Below are 24,909 nucleotides of genomic sequence, written 5' to 3' on the forward strand. Positions count from 1 at the left end.
CCCCCGACCAGCCCTCACTGATTTTATATTTTGTTGGAGGCAAAAGCAAATTTCCAAGATTCAGGTCAACACCAATTTCAAATTCTTTCTGCCAGTTGGAAAAGAAAACTTTGAAAAAGACATTTGACTTTTTTTTCCCCGTCAACTTGGGGAAAAATTTGAAAGCTGTAGCCTTTCAAGGAAACAGGATACTTAAAAAAAAAAGAACATAACAAAAACCCACCCACCAGTCTGGCTTTATGTAGTTCAATCCTGTCAAGCTCATCTAATCTTTTGTGACAGACCAACGAACCTGATAGATCAAGGGGGGAAACAATAGTTGGAATTTATCTTTGCTGCCTTCGAAACTTTTGATTCCTGGGTTCCACTCAATATGATTACAATTAAGCTGCTTGAGAGGTTAGAGAGAACCAGTTCAAGCTAGGGGACAGAAGTGGCCTCCCTAGGGGGTCAGCCTTGAGCCCAGTTGCCCTAAACAGTGCCTGCAAGGGCCAGACAACAGAAAAAGGTAACATATTCCAAGTCAGCATTAATCTCAAAGTGGAATTAAGGGTGTCAATGAATAATCAGCCAGAAAAGCAGCCTTGGCAGTTACTTAAATGATCAACAGAAGTGGGCAGGGTTGACTCGAAGAGAGTCACTTTTGGGGAGAAGAGCATCATTAATGTACCTTTAGGGTAAGTACAGGAGTGTGGAGAAAAGCAATGCGACAGGTGGGAGTCCTGCAGCCCTGAGCTTGCATTGACTCAGTCCCCTTCCCAGCTCCACAGCTAAAGATGGGAAAGAGAATTTGGATGGCATTCAAGGAAGAGTCACAGAGGTAATTCAACTAAGGCTGAGACATGGGAATTGAAGACTTATACCAAAAAGTTAAATGAATTTTGTTTATTGAATTTAGAGACGGACAACTTTGTCAGGGCAACAACAAACAATAATAGGAAAAGGTTTAAATGACAACATATGAGAATAAAATTAAATGTAGGGGAGACTTGCTTTAGCCTTAAGATCGGTAAGTGGGTTTTAGAGTATTGGAACAGATATCCTGTTGGAGGGTGCTCGGGGTTAACTGACGGGCACACCGGGAGAACCACTGAAAATATGTCTCCACCCATGTTGTTATATGAGGTTTACTTCAAAGCACAGTTGACTCTTGAACAACATATGTTTGAACTGTGCCAATCTACTTATACACAAATTTTTTTTTCAGTAGTAAATTCTATAGTACTACACAATCTGTGGTTGGTGGAACCAGTAGATGGGGATTGGGGAATGGAGGAACCATGGATACAGGGTGCTGATTATAAATTATACATGGATTTTTGACTACATGGAGGATTGATCCTCTAACCCCTGTGATGTTTGAGGGTCAACTGTACTTAAAATCCAAAATGGAAAATAAGAGATAGCTAGTGCCTCAATGGCTTCAAGTTTAGTTATCATTTAGAAAAAGAAATTTAAACACTGAATAAAGCTATTTCTTAAGACCAGTGTTGGGGACCCTAGCGGTGAGGCAGTACTTCCCTATATGTGGATACATGGCAGAGCTCATCTGTGCTGCAGCCGGACAACACACAGGTAATGGAATTCTATCTCCCCACCTTTAGTATCAACAAGCCCTTGATAAAGTATCTAATCTGAGAAGATGGTAACATGGGAAATGTGAGTGTAGGGCACCCTAACCTACCAGTGTCCCTGAACACAAGGCCGTTCAAATGTTTTTCATTAATGAGTGATATGGCATAGAAAATAAGGACACAGTGCCTGTCCCGACAATACTGCTGATAACTAATGATCACACAGTCATTTGTATGTAAGTTGTCTTTAAATTTAATCACTCCTTTATAAAATCTCCCAATTAATTAGTAAAAGATGGCTTATTTGAATAGCCTAAAACATTGGCCGCTATTTAAACAAGACATTCTAAAAAAAAGAGCAATCACATAATAGTTTATAGTCATTTACAAGTGGATGGTATACATTTAGATACAGAGGTAGCAGTTCACTTTTACAACGTTTCACTAATACACATTTACCAAATTCAAGGCACAAAATAGTTTGCTTTACAAAAAAATACTGTAAAAATGTCATTTGCTGTTCTACAATGTGAATAAAACTTTCAAAAGAATCTTTACACCTTTCCATATGTATTCCATAGTGTAAGATTTTTTTCCCCCTTGCTAATCATAGTTGGCACAAAAACTGGGACGTTTTTGCACAAGTCCCCACTTTTAGAAATTGTTTCTTTGCAGAGCTGCTATGTATTCTAGATCAAAGTTCAACCAAAGAAATGAAACACAGCAACTTTCTTAGGAAAGGGCACTTTCTGTATGCAGCAAAATTCACAGGTAGAAAATCTATGATTTTTTTTTTTTTTTGGATAAATAGGTCTCCAGAGGAATAGATCCTTAAGGAAAGATCTCAGAGATACATTTTAAAATTCGACCAACAATTTGGTCATTGTGACTTTACAAAGAGACCTGATCACATGACTTTACTAAAACAATCAAACATCCTCTACTTCCAATTGAAGGAGATTTCAAAATGCCTTTTTAAAAGAGCTGTATATATACACACCATGAAAGAGCCACACAGGCTTTGCAAAGCTGAAACTTAGAAAACATGAGAAAATACAGCACTGTAAGTCCTTGAAGTTGCAAGGGTGTCAACTTGCTAGAGATTAATTACAAGAATTAATAAACTCTATGGGAATGAAGGAAAACAAACACGTGAAACACACAGTCATTATCATCTTGAGACTTCCTGTTCATTCCAAAAATAATAATAATGGTGGCCTGGTGACGTCACGCAGCGGTTGTCTAAAAGACTGGACTGGTCTTAGGGTTCTACCTGCAAAGGACCCCGTTGGCAACAACTTAAGCTCACTTTTGCTGATCACGTTTTCCAAGTACTCTAGTCAGTTAATTTACACTTTATTTATTTTTGTAAAAAGCTGATTTGAAAAAAAAAAAAAAAACGGATGTAGAATCCAGAGAGTATCAGTCAAGCTGATGTGGGTCGGACTAAGATATCCTGATCGTCTTCTGGTAGAAATGACATTCGGTACAAAAAAGATCCTCAGATTCCGTTTTTTGCTTCGTTGTTGTTTGTGGCTTGTTTCCTCTGAGCGATAAATGGGTACATACACTTGTCTGCTCCTAGGAACCGATACATGCACACAACTGCTTCAAAAGGGAGGATGCTGGAAAAGGAAGAGTCACAGTTAGCAAATGTGAGATGTGGTGTGTTTGTTAAGTTACGGGGTGGGTGTGGGAAGGCCTGCCAAGGGGGGAGGCCCCTCACACTCACCTCTTCATGAAGGTCACGATGTACATGAGGCGGGGGGTGCAGATCATGGGCTGGTCGGTGAGGATGGCCTTCATGGCCTGCTTCACGCAGTAATCGGGCTTCAGAGGGGGCAGGAAAGGCTCGATTTCTTTCCTGGGAGTTACACATTCAAAGGATGAAATTAAGAATTCACACAAAATATGGAAGGCTGGAAATACACATCAAAACACGAAGGGTGATGTTATCTGAGCAACAGGATTTGCAATCTGTTTTGTTCACTTCGTTGTGCTTTCACTGTATTTTCCAAATTTTCCTACTGTGAACATATTTTATTTGCATTGTTTGGAAAACAAGTTTTTTTTTATTTTAAAAAGAAAATCAGAATTGGTCTACTTTTCTGTAAAGTGAGAAAGTTATGTTTTCAAAATGCCTTGGAATGTATTTCAAATTATTATTATTTTTTCTTTTGAAAAAAGAAAGGGTGTCTGACATAACAAACAGTAACCCCAAACAGGATGCCAAACTTAGCATTAAGCGTAGTTCAAATGATGGTGTGTACACACCAACATAAAGTTTCCTGAGTGAAATAAAATTCAGCTGTGTGCCTCCCCCGATACCCAGAGAGGAAAAGCCTGGGGCTTTTTTGGGGGGTGGTGTCTCTGAAATGGGAGTGCGCCACAGGAGAGAGCCTACCTTCAGCTGAATTCACCCAGTTACCCGCAGAAGTAACTTAACAGAATTTACTCCCCTCACTTTTCATTGTCCCCCCAGAGCTCTGGACACCCGCTGTGATGCTAACTAGGAGACAGAGCTCCTCAGACCCTCTGCAACTGGTTCTTAAGTTTGTAAGAGGCAAAAGCCAAACACACACACACACACAGACACACACACACACGGGAAGAGGTGGGGTCCAGCCCATTCACACACACACACACACACACGGGAAGAGGTGGGGTCCAGCCCATTCACACACACACACACACACACACACACACACACACACACACACACACACAGACACACACAGACACACACACACACGGGAAGAGGTGGGGTCCAGCCCATTCACACACACACACACACATGGGAAGAGGTGGGGTCCAGCCCATTCACACACACACACACACACACACACACACACACACACACACACACGGGAAGAGGTGGGGTCCAGCCCATTCACACACACACACACACACACACACACACACACACACACACACACACACACGGGAAGAGGTGGGGTCCAGCCCATTCACACACACACACACACACACACACACACACACACGGGAAGAGGTGGGGTCCAGCCCATCCCCAGTCTGAGACTGGCACCGGGCTCAGGATGAGTCGAGATGGCCCTGACCACCGGGACCTGGCTCGCTGGCCTCGCTGTGTCTTTCCAATTGTCTAAGCAAAGACCTCGCCGCCAACATGTCTCTGCAAGCGTCCTCTTCGTGAGTCACGGCTTTGTTTATTCTGCGTAGCTCGAGTCGGATATGACTTGACATGGCTATTCCCACGTGCCCCCTTTCAAACTGTGGGGGTGTTTTATTTCATTTGTAGAAAATCTGTGTTTCTTCTCATTCTGTCAGAGTGACTCTAGCTACAGACACTCTGCAAAAAGGAAGTTCCCAAAAGTGGGAAGGGTCTTTCCGGAAGAAAGGCCACCCTCCTCAGCGGCAGTGACACTGTTCTGTATTCAAACCAAAGTCACATTTATGTGCAAACATGGATGTTAAGGGGATTCCCAGGTGATGCAGTGATACAGAACCCGCCTGCCAATGCAGGAGATGCAAGAGACGCGGGTTCGATCCCTGGGTTGGGAGACCCCCTGGAGAGCACAGTAACCTGCTCCAGTGTCCTTGCCTGGAGGATCCCATGGACACAGGAGCCTGGCAGGCTACAGTCCACAGGGTCACAAAGAGTCAGACATGACTGAGGGACTGTGCTGTGTTAAAGAAAGAAAATCACTTCCAAAGAAGTCGCTTCTAAGCAAAATCCTAGGTATTTGCTCCCTGAAGGTAGAGAGGTCATTTCCTACTGATGATCCTTGCCTTCTGCAAGTTAATACCAGCCCTTGCTTGTCAATCACACATGCGTCAACTTTACAAACCTTGACCAATAAAAACTACACGTGAGCTAAAATGTCAGCTATTGAAGTGCCAGGCTGCCAGATTTCACATAGTCTCCCAAGACGGAAAGATGATTTGTTAGAACTGCTAATCGTCAGCACCGAGGCAGCTCCTTTACTGACCTGATTCGGCAGCCCCTGAACATGCCAGTGTCCACCAGGTAAGGGCAGACCAGCGTCGTTTTAATTCCATCCTTCTCTGCGGCCTTTAGCTCATGGCTCAGGGATTCATGAAAACCCACGACTCCAAATTTACTGGCGCAGTAGTCCTAGGGGCACAGCAGAGAGGGCAGAGGTACTCAGTATAGTGCGCATTCCAGACCAAGCCCCAAGTCGCCCCGTTACTCAGGTTACATGTCTGATACAAAAGGTTACAGGTGACTAAGCAAAGAAAAGGAGAGCATTCTAAAAGACGGGTATCTGATGTGATTTGGTGCAGAAATAATATTTTCAAAGCAACAGCAGAAACAGATGAACACTTTTTGCCACATCAACGAAGTATCAGATTACTTTGGGGGAAGTTACCACAAAGGAGTCTATGAAAGCTAACAAGCTGGGGCTAAAAATGGAGAGAGGCTCACTTTGAAGTGTCTGGAAAATTTACAAATGGCCTCTTGTTCAGTAAAGGAGACTGAAAAACCAGTTTGTTTAAATTAATGCTAGGAGAACAAAGGCAACTAGAGCTGGAGTTATGAGCTGTTATGATCCAATTTTCTTTTTAAGGGCCAAGTGAAAATGGAAATGATAACTTCACCTTGTAAACTTCAACTAGAACTCAACCTAAGGACTCACAGTATAGAAAGGGAGTTCTTTTCCATTACCCAACTTTAAATTTAGGAATGGAAATGTACAATGTAGAAGCCGTCTCTTGTGTATCCTTTTGCATATTTGCATGGGGTGATGTTTTCTATTTTCTGCTGCAGGCACCCATGGGACAAACAACACAGAACAAACACATGCATGCTTTGCAACTTGAAGTTGGTGAAGAACAGGGTCTGATTAGGCCCAGTTCCACAGACTTACCATGCAGACACCTCACACCCACCCCAACCATCTCATCTGAGGAGCTAACACAAGATAGCTCACTTTTGACAAGTTGACCAAAACAGTGTCAACCTTTAGCCTCATTTATCTGTTCTCTGGGGCACTGCCAGCGCCCTCCAGTTTCATCTTGACCCTGTGTCTTCCCACTGTCGTCAAGTAAAACTGCTATGAGAATGGGGCCATACTCAGGACTGGCCCACCTACTTCTGCTGCTGCTGTTGGTCTGTCAAACTAGTGTTAAGTTTATGGCAGAAGATGTAGAGTTGGTGGGTGCTGGCGTGCACTCCACGACAGCACACAGGTACCTTCCTAGAGCTTGCAGGAATATGAGGGCAGCAGGCACGCTTCTAGGACTGTACTGTATTTGTGAGGAGGTGAACTCACTGAAAGAAGGAAATGCTTTATAAAGACAAACCTCAACTCCAGCAGTGCTGAACAATCCCAAGGAACTTGCAACTGTCACAATATGACCATGATTAATCTCCAACATGGTAGGAAGAAAAGCCTTAGTGGTCTGAAAGAAAAGGAGACGTTAAGCTTCAGAACTGACCTTTGGATTTCACCTAAAAAACAAAAACAACAACAAAACCAAACCAAAACCCCACCAAGTCAAGATCATGAAACAAAGTTTTATTCATATAATGCTATATTTCCCAATTTGTTTTAAAATATTTCACATTTATCAAAAAGAGAAGATCCCCGAAGCGTCCTGGTTCACTCAGCACCGTGTCATCGGCATGGCAGGCCTATTACAAGCCGTGACCCACAAGACTGTAACACAAGCGCTTTCGGGGACCATGTCCAGAGATGAAAAGAAAGCCATTAGGAGAAGGCGCTTTATCACCTTTCAAGTGAGTTATCTGCTAATCTAAACTACTCCTGGGTCAGAGCTCTTTTCATGCTTGTGACAGTTGAGTGCAGCATCTCATGGTCTGGGAGGGACCTCCTGCTGCCTACAAACAGGAGGCTCCTGTAATGTTTGCCTCATGACTACGTGAAGACCCATGAAGGCTAAGATATTTCAGCAGCATCTTCAAACATCCAAGCTGTATTATCAGAGTCTGCTCACAGGAGGTCAAGTATTTTAGGTGTAAAGAACGAGGGTAAAAGTACAGAATAGTTTTAATGAAAACTCTGTCCTAACGCTAATTTTACATGACAACAGCTTAAGGCATCTGACTGACCAGGCTCCGCTGTGGGGTTTCCTGGAGTGTCTTTCCTGTGAAGGCAGGTGACCAGCCCTAGGGGGACAGAGCATGTGGCAGAAGCTCCAGGGCAGGGGACCCAGAAGTGGCATCCATTTCTCATTTCACTAAACCTCTCTTTTCCCTCTAGCTTTCATGCCTTCAAGACACAAGGCTGTAATTTTTCTTTTTTTAAATTACTTCAAATTGTTTCAGATAATCTATTAACTACTCCACTAGGCTCCCAACAGTTTTATAACCTGCTTCCTAAAAGAAAGCAGCAAAGAGCAATCCATCTACTGCTGAGTTATATCCCACTGCCAACACAGCTTCCCATGATTTATGAAGTTAAGAAAAAAAAAAGCCCAAACACTGCCCAGTGGACTTAAAGAAGAGTTGCATTCCCTTCTCAGAGGATTTCCTGGTTAAGACATCACTGCACACATATTTGATTTGCTCTGATAACTTTTGCGTGGACAAGATCAGTCATTCCACTAACTTTGAAGTTTTTTCCATGCTCCAATCCATGATGCATTCAGTTGTCAGGTGAAATTTTGTGAAGTAGCCCAAGGTCTTCCCCAGTCTGACTCCTGATCATCATATAACCCCAGTCCCCACTTACATCCCCTGTGGGCTGTGCATCATTGTTCCCTGAAAGTTGCTCAGTCGTGTCCATTCTTTGTGACCCCGTGGACTATACAGTCCATAGAATTCTCCAGGTCAGAATACTGGAGTGGGTAGCTTTTCCCTTCTCCAGGGGATCTTCCCAACCCAGGGATCGAACCCAGGTCTCTTGCATTGCAGGCAGTTTCTTTACCAGCTGAGCCACAAGGGAAGGCCAAGAATACTGGAGTGGGTAGCCTATTCCTTCTCCAGTGGATCTTCCCAACTCAGGAATCAAAGCGGGGTCTCCTGCATTGCAGGCAGATTCTTTATCAACTGAGCTACTAGGGAAGCCTGGGTCCTGCTTATTCTCATCTGTACAGTTTTCCCCATGAGCGCAACTCTTCTGACAATCTGCCCCCAAAGTACTCTAATATAACTCAAAGTGTAATATCAATCACATATTTACACAGCCTCTCACGCTTTTCAAAGTGCTTTATGTTAATTATGTCACTGAAGCCCCTTAAAAATTTTCTAACACAGGTAGTTAAGAGTGTTAAGTCTTTAATGTTATTCCATTCACCCTGACTTGGTCCATATAACCAGTATCATTCACTGTGACATATATGTTCTGTGGTAATTTGGGCTTTTTTGGTTGTTTCAGTTTACAGCACCAGCAAACTCTAGGCTTTATAACTTGTATATGAGCACTATATCACAGAATTACAATAAAGTAACATCACAGGGAAGCTTATCTACGTCAATCTAAACTAAAAACACATCCTTCAGTACTCATGCCTATGAGTCTTCTTTTAAATATCTGATTATAATCAATTGTTTCTAGATTAGCTCAAAAGTATAAAATTTAGTCTTGACATTATCCAGAGATCACTTCTAAGTATTAATCGTTTCCCTAGTCTTGGAAGAGAAGGCTCGATTTACCATGAAGGTCCTATTTTTAAGTTAAGAAATTAGAAGGACTTGAGAGTAAATCCTAAGCAATTACATACAGTACAGAATACTAGCAGGAATTTGCTACGTGGTGACGACAGATTTGAGTTGCTGACCATGGTCATCCCCAGGCTGCTTCCATGCTAACTCTACCAGGTGGCCAGCCCTCCCCAGAAACCCAGACGCCCAGTGGGCTGGCTCTAATGACTTCTCCATGTTCATGCTCCACATTGGTGCCTGCAGGTGTTAAAGGACTAATCCATATCCCAGCCCGTATGAAGGCAGGTAACTGTCTTAAGTTCCTCACTGTTTTTAAGTTTAACTTCTTGCAGGGTTCTAAAATGGATTCATGTCCCCTCTAGCCCTGCTGGAAGTAACTTCCTTCAACTGGTATTTCTTGAACACCCACTACTTGCAGGACCAGATTACGATCGGCCAAGCAATGATGGGGAACACGTGAGCAGGTCTCATTCCTGTCTCTAAGCAGAGACTTTTATACTCAGGTGGCACCGTGTCAAAGAATCCGCCTGCCAATGCAGGAGACAGAGGAGATGTGGGTTCGATCCCTGGGTTGGAAAGATCCCCTGGAGAAGGGCATGGCAACTCACTCCACTCTTCTTGCCTGGGGAATCCCATGGACAGAGGAGCCTGACGGGTTTCAGTCCATGGGGTTGCAACAAGTCGGACATGACTGAAGCAACTTGGCATACTCACCAGCATCAAACTGCGTTACATCAGTACAACAAATAGAAAACAGTTCTGGTTTATCCTTCACAAAAGCAGCGTGCTGCAGCTGCATATTCTAAAAAGTCTGATTTGAACCTGCTTCCCCTCCCACCCCACAAAGTAGTTTGGAGGGACATTTAAGCTGCTGAATTTGTGCTTAAAGGAAATAAGAAAAAAGAACAAGAGAAACAAAAGGATCCAAATATAGCTATGTGACTAAAGTCTTTTCCAACTATGTGTTGTAAACATATTTTTTAGGGAAACAGGCTTCATTTTAAGTAGCTAGTAAAGTGTGACACAGGTTTGTTTGTTTTAGTATGAAGCTTTCTTTAGAGGGAAGGGTTGATTTTTTTTTTTTTAAGGGGTGTGGCAAGTCAAAGATTCTTGTAAAATCTGTGACTTCTTTTCCCCATCAGGGACAAATCTGGCCTTCTGTAGCAACAAAACCCAGAGTGTCATTGTGCTTTCTACCTTCCAAGCCAAAGGCCTATGTTCATCTAGAAAGGTTCACTACTTACAGATCTAACACTACAGATACTACAACTCTTGGCCAGACCAGGGACAACACACCACGTCCTGAGGAAACTGGGAGGGGAAGTGACCCCATTCAAGGGCCGGGTGGCCTTGGGACCCCGACTGATTGTCTTCCAAAGCTGGTGGCCACCACTCAGCTCCTCCTGGGTGCCGGGCGGAGGCAAGCCTGGGGGAAAAGCTTTCATACCGGGCTGCTCAGGTTTCTTTTTAAACCCAAGTTTGCACAGCTCAGGCTGGAGCCTGATCCACGTGACTGAGCACTGAGGCTGTTAATCATTTCCTTTGCTGCCTGAATGGAGGCGAGCAATTACTGCCCAGGCGTTCTTTCCACAACCAAACCCCAGCCTTGTGTCTGGGGCACATTACCACATACGCTTTGATCAACACGAAGCCTGGTCCTTATGTTAGGAATGAAAAAAAAAAGGCTGTAAATGGGTGGCGAGAAAGCATCGTGTTCTCAGGAACTTTCCAGAGTAACCCGACAAGTTTTCCTTTCTAATTACTCTTGCCCTCGACAGTCTGGTGGGTGACATCTGAGATAGCACATCATATTCCGTCCTTGACACGGTTTGACAGCACAAAGAAACCTGGCACTTGGTAATGAATCACTAATGTGCACAAATAATGTAGCACGCGTGAGAGGGGGACCAGCAAGAGGGGAAGTGCTAGTTGCCATGACACCAGTCAGGTCAAGCTCAGGTTCGTGATCTTCAACTTTGTCTCAGACTCGTTAGAAGAATATAAAGAGCAAATCTGCGGCTCACACCCAAAAGGTTTGAGTGTAAATTCACACACGGGCTGCTGACAGTGAATCTGAGAGGGGCGACTCAGAGAGCCTGCTGAACACTGCTGAAGGACGAATTATCAGGAGTTACCAGCTAGTCAAGGGCTCTCTAAACAAAGTACATTTCGTCAGTCACCAGAGTCAGCAGGTCCCAATGGTAGCTGGCAAGGTTAGCTTGATGCTTGGCCTAAGTCTGACTGTGCTGATGGGGACTTCAGGTCCTATTCGGTGGTGGTGGTATAATCGCTGAGTCTCTTTTGCGATCCTATGGACTGTAGCCGACCAGGCTCCTCTGTCCAAGGGATTTCCCAGGCAAGAATACTGGAGTGGGTTGCCATTTCTCTTCCCCATCCAGGGATCGAACCTGGGTCTCCTGCACTGTAGACAGATTCTTTACTGACTGGGCCACCAGGGAAGCCTGCACTCCAAGATCTGTTCTCTTATTCACATGTCTGAGACACAGAGGAGGACATCTAGTTTGTCATCAGGAAAACGTGGTTGATTCTTGATCAGGGCAGGGTTGGGGGGCTCAGAGTCAGCAACTAGTATACACCAGTTTGTATGTTCAGGGAGACAATTTAGAGTTGGAAGGGACCCAGAGGGATTAGTTTATCTGCAAAAGAGAAAACTTTTAGTAATGGACTCTGGCTAAAAAGTGTGATAAGAGACCTTGGATTACCTGTGATGAATTTTATCACAAGACTCCAATATCATAACCTGCCGCTGGCTGACAGGGTTGCTATGTGATTAAAAAGAAAAGAAAGAAGAAGGATATTCAAATGGACACTGACATTGCTATGAAAACATGCTTCGCAAGTTTAATATCTCCATAGCTCCTCAGGGTTCCTCTTCAAAGCATTGGGACCTTTGAAAGATAACTGTAAAGGTCATATTTATAATATAAACAAGAACTTCTTAAACAGAAGTGTGACTGGACATAGACATGACATGTCATATCTTGAGAAATCTTTTGAGTGTTAGGTTTACGCCAAATTAACTCCCAACAGTTCCAACCCTCCAGACCACTTTTGGTGCTCTTAATGACAGACTGCAATGCAGAGCCTGCAGCTGCACTGTCAGGACAAATTAACCTAAAGTTAAACAAAAGAGAATGTGAAGAAATGCGGTATCCAGCAAAGTCTGACTCGAGACATTTCAAGATTGATGACATTTTAAAGGTATAGGTAAAATACTCAGAATATGTTTTCCATATTTTCGAGTTTTTCAAGATTAATGGACACTAAGGGAGGAGCAAAGCTAATTTCTCACAGTAGGAAAAGGCTGCATCCTCTATTTTTGTGCATTTACCTGACTGTCCTGCGGTTAATTCAAGAAAAGGCAACTTAAAAAAAAAATCATTTTGAAGTATTTCTCTCTCACCTGAATGTCTAAAAATAACACAGAAAACTTTCATTTCTAAGGTTAGTCGCTCAGTCGTGTCCGACTCTTTTTGAGTCCATGGACTGTAGCCCACCAGGTTCCTCATCCATGGGATTTCCCAGGCAAGAGTACTGGAGTGGGCTGCCATTTCCTTCTCCAGAGCATTTTCCCGACCCAGGGATCAAACCCAGGTCTCCTGCATTGTAGGCAGACACTTCACCGTCTGAGCCACCAGGGAAGCTCAGGTCTCCTTCATTTCCAAAGGGGACTAAAAACCATATTATGATGGGAAAAGGCTTGCCATCAGCACACGTATTGGACAGTTTTCTGATGTATGTTTAAGGGTTTTCAGAATCTCCAAATAAGAGCAATATATATGATTTGGAAAAAATGCAATTGAGACTCTATTAAACAAAGAACATTTAACTGACAGCCTTGCAGTATCCCTCCAGACGGTTCAACGACCCTCATTGGTGTTTTGCTATTTCTGCCTGTGTCGCTATGAGAGTCACTTGTACTTTATCAGAATGACAAAGAGACGTACTGTTTATTTACAAGGCTAAAATGACATCTGGTGGCACATTCCTCTGAAAACTCAGTCACTGCTCCTGGAAAACTATTATTCAACACTACAAACTACTGAGGGTGCTGAAAGTATAGGGAACTGGGTTTAAAAATATAGGATAAATCACTAGTGCGTTCAAAGATTAAAAAAGGGTGAAATGCTCCCAAGCTAATTTGGGAAAGGAACACATGCCTAAATAAATAAGTCTCAATCCTATCGATTTACAGGTGTCTGTTTAATCCATGTACTGACCATCAATGTTGGAAACTTCATTTTGGCCACAGAAAGTGTAACTTGAAAATTTTTATTACAAAATTATCCTTAATTAGGAAGTCAAACTCAAATCTGTATTTGCGAGCAATACACTGGCTTTCAGTACTTCATTTGCAGTTGACAGCGTGCGTGATCAAGTTCAGTTGTGTTCGAATCTCTGCGATCCCATGGACTGTAGCCCACCAGGCTCCTCTGTCCTTGAAATTTTCCAGGCAAGAATAATGGAGTGGGTTGCCCTTTCCTTCTCCAGGAAGTCTTCCTGACTCAGGGATCGAACCTGTGTCTCTAGTGTCTCCTGCACTGGCAGGCGGGTTCTATACCACTGTGCCACTTAGGAATCAACACAAATTCAGAAATTCATGTAATGTGAGGACGGCCCTTTTTTCTCTTTCCTGTTCGGGTATGTTTGTAGAGACAAGAAAGATCTCCTGACAAATTGTGCAAGAGTCTCCAAGATACTGAAGGCAGGACTGAGTCTCAGACTTAACAAGATGTTCATCAAAGTCTCTATGTGCTTGATACAAAATTTTCTCTCTTTAGCTGTAGAGAATATGTCATAATCATCAAACTCCTATCAGTGTTACATCTACTGTCCTTTTTCTGATTATTCTGAGCCCACAGGGATTGGGTTAACATTTAGAGGCATTAGCAGTTAATACTTAACACACATGCATGAGTCTACTCCTGCAGTTGCCCTGCAACCGAGAAGCTAATAAAAGAGCTGGGCTTTTCAAAGGAACACCTAGATGATGACACCATTAGTTATTCAGCAAAAATAAATGCTTCATTAACTTGCCTTCCCACTGTTAAAACATAGGATGGATCTAGCTTGAGGCAGAGACTCAGATATCAACATTCCCTGACACTTCAGAGTTCACTGTGCAGAAATGGCAGAAAGGAGGGGACTTAAAAACTCAATGTGTCTGGAAAGTACACTGGCCTTTACTGTCCAGAGACCACATAGTTCTGACTGTCAATCACTTAACCTTCCTTGTTAATTGACCTCTCTTGGCTTAACTCCTTTGGGAGACAAAAAGGAGATAGCCAAGATTTCTTAGCTCAAAAGTGTGACGACGCCTCCAACTAACAACAACAACAAAAAAAGAACGTGAAAAAAAAATAAAATAAAATGAGAAGAAAAGCAAAAAAAAAAAAAAAGTGTGACGACAGCTTATATCCAATCATTCGTTCTTCGATTCCCACCAAGTGTTCAATACACAAGTCTTAACACTGAGATATTACTTGCCTAAGACTCTCATAAATGACTCAGTAAGGTATCAACTTCATTAGTGCAGTTGCCAGCATCTGGTGAGCAGTAAAAATATCTATTCGTTAAACATTTATATGTTGTCATGACTGTGCCTTTTACAGTAAGATAATTTGAATCCATGCCTCTTACCTAGTTAAAAAAAAAATTACAATCATTTTTCTGTCTTTTACTTGAGTCCATGGAAGCTCAGTGTGTTAAAAGAAACAATGAAAAAAAAAAAAGAGCAAGACAATGAATGCTGCCCACTGGTTCTGAAATGCCACATTCTCTGACCCTCCTCCAGCTGAGTCCTAGATGATCAAAGGAGTGTGCCATGAGCTCCAGCTCGGGCCCCTTCCCCGATTTAATAACTCTTTATAGAACAGTGAAAATCCCTCGAAAAATTGCAGTCGAATAGTCTGCTAACAACAGGTTGTCATTAATCCCTTTGCTTTGCTTTCACATCACCGAAAGTGTAGTAAAGACAGATCTTCCCAAGGGCAGGGGCTTCAGTTCTGCTCCAGAGACTGGTAACCACTTCCAGGAGGCACACCCACAGGCACAAGGGCTCAGCCACTGCCTGGGTGGAAGGAGACCCCCACCCCCAAACCACAGCCCAGCAAGGCCCCCATGACCACTTTCTGTCATCTCTTGTACTTCATATGTGCAAAGAGTTCAAATTCTTCTCTGCCTTCTAGGGTGCTTATTGTAGGAGTCTTTATAGAAAATAAAATCTTTACCTAAACTCAAGGTACATCTCATCAAGAGCTTACTACTAAAAACTTCCTTTATTCTAAGGCATGCACTGTAACAATTCAGAACTCACTCACTGTGTATGAGGGTCCATGAGGCACCTGTATTGTGCTAGGCATTGTTTAAAAACATCTTTGCAATCGCATGGACTGTAGCCTGCCAGACTCTTCTGCCCACGGGATTTACTAGGCAAGAATCCTGGAGTGGGTTGCCATCTCCTCCTCCAGAGGATCTTGCTAACCCAGGGATCAAACCCACACATCTTCTGCACTGCCAGGCAGATTCTTTACCACTGAGCCACCTGGGAAGCCCTTGTGAAAGAAACTTAAGGATTGTAAAAGCCACATTTTCTAGAAATTGGTTCCCAAACTATGCTATACATTGGAATCATCTGGGGAAGTTTCTTGTGATGCCAGGGGAAGACCCTGGACCAGTTATATCCCGGAGGGAGTCCAGCCTCTGGAGCCAACGTTCCCCAGGGGACTCGCTGTGCAGCTGCGTTTGAGTGCCTGAGAACAGAGTCATCTTGCCCTCAGCACCACCGACATTTTCGGCTGGATAATTTTATGCTGTGGGAGGCCTGTCCTGTGCATTGTAGGATGTTAAGCAGTATCTCCGGCCTCTACCCACTAGATGCCAGAAATAACCCCACCAGTTCTGACCCAGGAAAATGTCTTTAGATGTGGCCAAACGCCCCTGGGGAGGAAGAGTCCCCATGAGAACCACTCTTTAGAAGGAACAGGCACATTAGTAAATCAGGTTCCATGTAGTCCACTGATGATTTTTTTTCTGAGCTCTAATTCTCATATTGTCATCACATTTTCTAGCTTTGGAAGACATTCTAGACTTAAAAAAAAAAAATCACAACTTAAATTCATGACTTATATTCAATCACTTGTTGATTGGGTTAGGCTCAAAAGCCCATTCTTTTTAGTTTACATGTCAAAACCTTCAAACCACCACTCCAGCACTCACTTCAGAAATACTGTTGAAGGTAAATAATGCTGACAATTTGCAGGGACCAGGAGCGGAGGAGGGGGATGCACAAGAGGCAAGGCCTCTGCCTTCCTGCACCTTGTTTTCAGACAGCTGTTTGGGTCCTAGGCAGGAAGAACATAGCTCTTCAGTGCACTGTGTGAAACTCCATCCTGGGCACAGCAGCCAAGGGGAGGAGTGGGCAGGAGAGCACCTTTTAACAATGGCCTGGAACCACAAAAACAAAACAAACAAAATCCTAGACAAGGATGGACCCCAGAGTCCCTGGCCTGGCATTTTTCTAGTCTACAAAATTCCTAAAGGACTAATTAGCTCTGGGGAAAAGACATGCAGAGAATACTGAGAACGTGGGAATGGAAATATATGCTCCAGAGCAGTTCCTCCCCTGACTGTGATATGCCCAAGAACCACTTGGCATCTAAATCAAGTGCAGACCCTGACCCAGGAGGTCTGGGAGAGGCCCGAGTTTCCTAATGTGCAGCCTGGCGGGTTACACTAATGCTCTGGACCACAGGCTGAGCAGAAGGTTGCAGTGTGAGCCAGCTAATGTCTACTCCAAACGTCAAGTGGCTTCAAATCGATTTCTCCTAGAAATTCAACAAAAAAGGCAGACTAGTTTCTCTGCCCTCTCTCCTACCTGTGTTCTCTGAATCAGGGTATCTGGGGTTGAGAGGTCCCATTCTCCACTCCACACATCCTTTCCCCAATAATGTTTTGTCAGACAAACACCACTTCAAATTGATGTCAAGAGCCCTGGGAGATTTGTATGGACAACGATGGGAGTTTATAGGCTGACTGTTTATATGTTTGCCTTGGTTCCATTTTCAGCACCAGCAAGCCCCTCTGCCGTGGTCTGAATGTTTGTGCCCCTCCAAAATTCATGCTGAAACCTAATGCCCAATGTGATGTTGCTGGATCATGAGAGTAGAGCCCTCATGAATGGGACATGTGCCCTTGTAAAAGAGACCTCAGAGAGATCCTTCCCCCTTCTACCATGTGAAGATACAGCAAAGATAGCTGTCTACAAACCAGGGAATGGGTCCTCACCAGACAACCCATCTCCCAGAACCTTGACCTTGACCTTGTCCAGCCTCCAGAACTGTACGCAAAAAATTCCTGTTGTTTATATGCCCCTCAATCCATGGTACTCTGCTCAAGCTGCCCAAATGGACTAAGACACCCCCATCCGCATTAGAACAAGCTCTCAAAAAGAGACCCAGAAGATTTCAAAATCCTTTCCCCTTAGAGGCTTTGATGGCTTGGTTTTCAAGGCAAGGAATTTAGACCTTTTTAGCCTCAGTATTCACCTTTTAAAATTTTCCACATTTACCGTTTGAGGTTTTCATGCTTTGATTAGCCTATGAGAAAACCCTAATAGGAAAAGAACTATTCCTTTAAAAATCAGATGCTTAGTCCACAAATTTGGACACTATTAGCTGACCAAAGCTGCACAATTTTGAGAATCCATGATTACATTTTCTAAGCAAAGCTTGTGGAGTTATCTGGAATTATGATCTCATAAGATTATTATGTAACAGAATAAAGGTTTTACATTTTCCAGGAGATAGGCCTAGAACAAACCAACAAAAACCAAAACTCAAACCACACTGTTATTGACATTTCAGTACCAAGTATTTACAGAACTTTGTTCAGCCGGTCCGTCTAGAAGAGCCCTTTTTTTCATTACTTTATGTGTCTGTCAGTGCTGACCTGCAAACGAGGAAGAGAAAGAAGCTGGGTGGCTAAGGATATACCACAGCCTCCTCAATGAAGTAACCACCTCAGCTACAGACCACAGAAAATTATAGAAAAAACACATGAATTGGGCTTTGGTAATAAAATTGTAGTGTGGTACTGGTTCTTTATAATTTTACATGCTTATCTAATTTATGGAGCAGACTTTGGGGATATTAAGTTAGGGTTAATTAGTCATTGCTAAACTGACCATGCTAATTAAAAAAAAAAAAGGAACATTTGAAGGTGTATTCATACATTATAGCACAGGGCACAAGCTAAGCGACTCACAGGAGAATCTACCTTTGAACATGTGGCCTGGAGAAGTACCTGCAGAGCTTCTGCGCTAAGGTCCTGGGCTTCCCTAGTGGCTTAGATGGTAAAGAATCTGCTTGCAATGTGGGAAGGCCTTGGTTCGATCCCTGGGTCAGGAAGGATCCCCTGGAGAAGGGAATGGCTACACTCCAGTATTCTTGCCTGGAGAATTCTAGGGACAGAGAAGTCTGATGAGCTACAGTCCGTGGGGTCACAAAGAGCCCAACATGACTAAGTGCTCACACACAAATAAGGTCCGAGGCTGATGGTCTAGGTCCTAGATTCTTCCTTCCCCAGTGGGGCCCTTAGGCAAGTCCCATAGCCTCTCAGTTTGTCTCCTCATCCATAAAAATGGGGATAATGGCTCTATTTAATTGAGAGTTGCTGTGAGGAGCAAATGAGAGAAGAGTATTCATGAAAGGGCTTTGTAAAATTTAAGTGCTATATAAAAGTACAGTAAATGCACCCAAGGCTAATTAAGCATATATTTATAGGTTACTTGGGTTAGAAGTGCTCTCTATTTTTGGTTACGCTGTTTCTCCAAGTTCCTGCCAGTTCCAGGTTCTTACCATGGATGGTTCCCAGGCCCCTGCCCTCCGCGCAGTCAGACCACACTTCCGGCAAAAACCCAGGACCGGACCACCAGAAGCGGTCTCACACACCCAGGGGCTGACAGCTGCCTGCCCTCTTCCTCCAGAATCCTGGGAGATGCTCAGAAACAACAGACACTTTCCAGTAACACTTCTCTTCCTCCAGAATCCTGGGAGACGCTCAGGAACCACACACTTTCCAGTAACACCTCTTCTCTTCCTCCAGAATCCTGGGAGACGCTCAGGAACCACACACACTTTCCAGTAACACCTCTTCTCTAATCCTTTTCTTCAGTTCTGTTCTCTAGGGGTCAGAGAACCACCGTTTCAAAATACAAATGACACTGCTTGATGAAGGAGAGTCCAGCAAATATAAAAATACTAAAAGTCAGTCCGGAACTATTTAACAATAATTTATCAGACTTGAGGTTTCTCTTTCCCGAGAGATTACAGAACTATCCCCATTAAAAAGATCCTAGAGAAATCAGTAGGGGGCAGTATGTTAATTTGCAGGTGGGAAAAAATTCAGGCTTTGAATTTGAAGTTTTCACTTGTCCTCAAGCTACCCATGTGCTTACATAAGTTACACCACAAATATTTTCCCAGTTACACTGATTTGGGAAGTGTTATTTTGAGCCTCATTGTTTAGAGTAACACTGAGAAGCTGAACCGTGTTAATATTCAGCAATTCCAGTACTAAGCCATTTGAAGGCAAGGCAAGAAATTCACATTTTTATGCAAGCGGCAAATGAAGAGAGAAACGCTTTGGTTTCCATAAGCACCCCCCCCCCAACGCCAATGTTTCCAATTTTAACACCGCTGCCACCTTTCACACATCTTTGTGGGATCTTTGGAAGTTTCACCGACCAAGTCATGTTGTGTTTCCAAATGTGAATTCACTGTAAGTGGCTTGTCAGTTGGGCTCATTTGACAGCACTCAAGTTTGCGGCAGTAATTGCCCTTCCTTGTTCAATATTCTAGCAGCATTTGCTGCCGTGTTGGAAGTCTTATCATCATTATGAGAGGATATTCATTTTTTTTTTTCCTCCCTGTGGTTCACTTAATTTTAGCTCTGAAGCGTTTAGGAAAATGGTCCCTGACAGGTATGAACTTGAGTTTTGAGGGACTTGACAAATAAAGTGAAAAAGAAAAAGAAACACCTCGGGAGCAGGCCATGCTGGATAAGAGCAAGTAAAAGACACTGGCATCCTTTTGTCAGAAGGCATGCCCGCGGGGCTGTGATGGCGTAAGCCTGTGTAACCCCGGAGGTCCAGGTGATGGGAACTGGCTGGCCAGGTGTGGCGGGGTGAACGAGATTAGGTCCTAAGGCCATGCTCTGACAACAATCACCCTAAACAGTGGTGTCTGATCAGGGTTAGACCACAATCTGGGAGGTCCTCTAAGACAGCCCTATCATGCGGCCCCGCTGCATGCTTTACCTGTCTACTGTATATTTTCAAAGAAAGAATTAAAAGATTCCATCCTCTGAGTAACTTTCTGGTTATGCTTCAAGGGGTCTCTGCCCAGGTCAGTTGACAGGACTTTTAAGGGGTTAGTTCTTTGAATAGCCAACTACAACAGTAACTTATGAGATAAGAAATCACTAATTAAACCAAGAGAGATTAACACATTTTAATCCGATCCCTGGAGTTACAGGCTCGAAACACTGGATTTAACCCCTTCAGCTGAGGCAGGGAACAGGTCCCTATTTCTTAAGGTCTCTCAAGAGTTTGTCACACTCCAGAGATGAACGACAAAAGGCCCTTTATCTTGGAACAACTAGTGGCTCCGGCAGGGGAAGGAAGACACAAATTCACCCTGTCAGGACACCCCCTAGTGGAATTTCAGCAGAGTACAACTTGGGGGTCCAAAACCATCCCCGGTGTTTTGGACTTAACACAGCCTCTGGAGCACTTTTCCAGGTCCAGAGGCTGTAGCTGCATCATCCAAGGCCAGGAGCCTTCTTCCTCACTGAGCACTCCCACTCAAGCGCACGAACCACCCACGTCATCTCTCCATCCAGTCACATAGGCAGATAGCCGGATTAGGCAGAGACAAGTTGCCTACTTATCATCATTACAGTTTCTGAAAGAACTAGATAGAACAAGAATTTTAGATGAATCTGCTATTAATATTCCTTAACTCAAGGGGGGAAAAATATTTAAAGAAGGGTTTCCTACTTAAAATTATTCCCCCTCCCTATTGAGGGTATTAAACTGCATGAAAGAAGTTTTCTGATTGTCACATTTTACGTATGTTCAAATCAATTCACTAGAATTTGCCAAAGATCCTGAAAATCTGAAAAATGGTTAAGGTAAAGATAAACATTGCTTTCAAACTGTGGTGCTGGAGAAGACTCTTGAAAGTTCCTCGGGCTGCAAGGAGATCAAACCAGTCAATTCTAAAGGGAATCAACCCTGAATATTCACTGAAAGGACTGATGCTGAAGCTGAGGCTCCAGTACTTTGGCCACCTGATACGAAGAGCTGACTCACTGGAAAAGACCCTGATGCTGGGAAAGATTGAAGGCAGGAGGAGAACGGGGTGACAGAGGATGAGATGGTTGGATGGCTTCACTGACTCAATGAACATGAGTCTGAGCAAGCTCCAGGAGATAATGAAGGACAGGGAAGCCTGGAGTGCTGCAGTCCATGGGGTCCCAAAGAGTCGAAGACAACTCAGTGACTGAACAACAACAAAAGACAAGTGTAGAAGAGAATACATTGAGAATGTGAGCAGTTAAGCATTTAAGCACAGGGTCTGTAGCCATCCTCTGGGCCACGGTGACCTGATCCTGCAGCCAGTCGAATGGCTGAGGACTCTGCCAGGTGCTCCTCACTCAGTCTTTCTGAAAAAGCTAGTCTGGAGCGTCAGCATTAGTGCAGGTTAACGAATGCTGGCACTTTGACGTGCCCTGTAGGTTATGTCTACTTGGGCAGATACTGGATAAAGCCCTGGATATAGAAACAATGAAGGAGAAAAGAACATCAATTTTGCTTCCAAAAATCAAGATAAACAGCACATAATCAACCAAGAGAGTGCCATTCCCTGAACAAGGAACATGCAACTATTCCGTTCTACAAGGACTGCCCCTTTAGTCTATCAAGACACTATGAAGTCAACTTGAAGAAAAGATTTCAAATGTGTTCGTTTCTCTTTCTCAGGAGTAGTGATACATTTTGTCTGAGCTATTCAACTTTTGTCTCCCAGGAAGACGGGACCCAAATGGTAGGAGAGGTGAGTGTGCCGGCCCCTTCAGGCCCAGTGAGGTGATGGGCTTGGCAGGCAGGTGGAAATCGGCTTTGGAAGGCTGGAGCTGCCACGCTAACGAGCCTGGACTTCACGCTGTGAACAATATGGTCACGCAAGGGCTAGGGGTAAGGTTCTAGTCAGCATAATCTTTAAGTAGGCATACAAGTCTGCTTAGGTAACCTGAGGTTGGAGAACAAAGGCTGGAAACAGGGAGAGAAGTTCACAGATTCTTTGCAGAGACCAGGCAAGAGGTGATGGAAGCACAGAGGAGGATGTGGGAATAGAAAGGAGGGGATCAAAGTACACGGTAGCAACAGAAGAGTCAGGCTTTGGTGACCCATGAATGTGTGCAGGATGGATGATTAAAGACATTGCTGATGTTTCCAGGCCTGGCATCTGCCACACACCAGGGGATTCAAGAGGGGGCAAAGAGGAATTGCTTTCTGTTTTGAGATTTGCTGGTTTTAGGGAATGTGTGGAAGAGCCAAGACAGTTGTATGAACTTGGGAACTCTCAGAAATCACAGTCGAAGCCACTGAAATAAAGAGACTACTCAGCTTGAGAAGCACAGTGAGAAGCAGTCTGAGCATGCCATGCTAGACGGCCCTCAGATCTTGGAGGCAGGGAGAAGAGAGAACTGGGAAGACAGAGGAGAAGCAGGAGAAAGTGGGCTTATCATGGCAGCTTGATGCCAGCATCTCAAAGAGATGCTTGACACGCTCACTTTCTCTAGAAAGGTCACGCCACACACTGGATATGGCCATTAAATAAGCTCCTGCCATTTTCTCATATGACACTGGTTACTTAGCAATATTTTCTAAACAACTGAGATAACCAGATTACAACATATATCAAAGGTGCTGGGAAGATTTTTGTAGGATGGTTCCCTGCTCACACCGTTTATGTAAGGTGACAGTTTATCATGTCATAGATGTTTATTTCTAGTAGCACTAGATTTGGGTCCAGCATGTAATATATCAAATATAGACACTTGAAGCTCAATAAGCACGTGATCTTATTTTATGTTAGGAAAGAAGGCTATGAAATGACCCTGATAGGAATGTATAGAATTCCAGGTACCAAGCAGTTGCTATCTAGAGACATTTTACACAGTTTTTGACTGTGACCATAAGAATTAACAAGATAAACCATGCTGACCCTATGTCAGTTTACAAATCGCTTCAAGACACAAAAAGTTTATTGCAGAAGCTCAAAACATTTGATTTTTATGCATATGAATTTATTTAATAACAAAAGCCAGCTTTAGTACAGACTTGAAAATACATCACAACTTTCACATTTTTAGTCGCTGTCCTAAGACAGGAAAACCATACTCTATAAAATATTTACCCTAAGAATTCTTAATATTACATTTTGGAGGAGGAAATATCATCTACATAGTTTTATAAGAATACTTTAGAAATGATTTTTTAAAAAAATTCTAAATCCAAGAAGCTACGAACAAAACTAGATTTCTCTAACCAGAGGACAGAGGAATATAGTATTTGAGATTAAAAACCAATAAATCGCGTAAGAACTTAAACATTAATGATTAGGGAGCATTCATGAGATATTAGGTACAACCACAGCACTAATGTCTTTAAGTGCTACATTACTCAGATCTAGTTGGTGGGCTTTTACTTTTCCTGGATGGATTTTAACTAAATAGACTTTAGACACTTGGATATAGATAAATGCCCAATTCAGTAATTAGTATTTTAAAACTGTGAAACCTTTTAAGTTAAGTGGTCTATTAATTAACTACCAATTATCTTGTCTGACTATCATATCAATAGAAGTAAATTACCGACTAGCAATTTGACAGATTTAGTCCTTTACCACGCAAAATTTCTTTAGAACATACAAAGGCCTGGAGTTAAATGCTTTTGCTTCCCCCTTTTGGTTAATCGGGGATCAATTTGCTGCTCATGTATAAACACCAAACGCAGCTCTTTGGTCAAAAAGGACCTACAGATAAACTGTCTTTTAGAAATAACAAGTTACAATTTTTTTTTTCTTTTAAAGATTCCCTTTAAAAATAACAAGTGAAGCAAAATACTAATGTTTTGGGGAAAACATGGGTTTGCAGCTCCTATGTGGAGGCCAGTTCTCCACATTTCAAAGGATACTAGAGAGGTATTTTCAAGTTTTTGCCTCTTACCCAGATACAGAGTGAGTTTGAATAGATGGTTTCTCTGATTTGTGCCAAAAGTCAAGAGCACTGTATTGCACACATTCCCACATTCTTGTCCTAACTGAACGTTGCACAACAGATCATGCTGATTAAAACCTACTCCCTAAATCTACCACTTCTTGACTGGTGACCAAGACAAGGTTCCCAGGAGAGCTGCTGGGCTAGAAGAACCCTGAGTATCACAGCTTTGCGACCCCATGGACTGTAGCCCGCCAGGCTCCTCTGTCCATGGGATTCTTCAGGCAAGAACAGTGGAGTGGATTGCCGTTCCCTTCTCCAGGGGATCTTCCTGACCCAGAGATCAAATCTGGGTTTCCTGCATTGAAGGCAGATCTTTCACTGTTTAAGCCACCAGGAAAGCCC

The 24,909-nt window shown here is 43.2% G+C and overlaps 1 protein-coding gene across 1 annotated transcript in view; it reads right to left on the reverse strand.

The window, feature by feature from the left end:
* Nucleotides 1-870: 870 nt before the first annotated feature.
* RDH10 (retinol dehydrogenase 10) overlaps nucleotides 871-24,909 on the reverse strand; it is a 30,039-nt gene continuing 6,000 nt past the window's right edge. The window contains exons 3-6 of the mRNA XM_065902878.1: nucleotides 6,879-6,977; nucleotides 5,543-5,688; nucleotides 3,307-3,438; nucleotides 871-3,199 (exon numbers count right to left, since the gene is read on the reverse strand). Coding sequence (XP_065758950.1) covers nucleotides 3,076-3,199; nucleotides 3,307-3,438; nucleotides 5,543-5,688; nucleotides 6,879-6,977 — 501 coding nt within the window. The 3' untranslated portion in view covers nucleotides 871-3,075. The remainder of the gene's footprint in view (nucleotides 3,200-3,306; nucleotides 3,439-5,542; nucleotides 5,689-6,878; nucleotides 6,978-24,909) is intronic.

The sequence above is a fragment of the Muntiacus reevesi genome, chromosome 12 (assembly GCF_963930625.1).
Source record: "Muntiacus reevesi chromosome 12, mMunRee1.1, whole genome shotgun sequence".
Taxonomy (NCBI): Eukaryota; Metazoa; Chordata; class Mammalia; order Artiodactyla; family Cervidae; genus Muntiacus; species Muntiacus reevesi.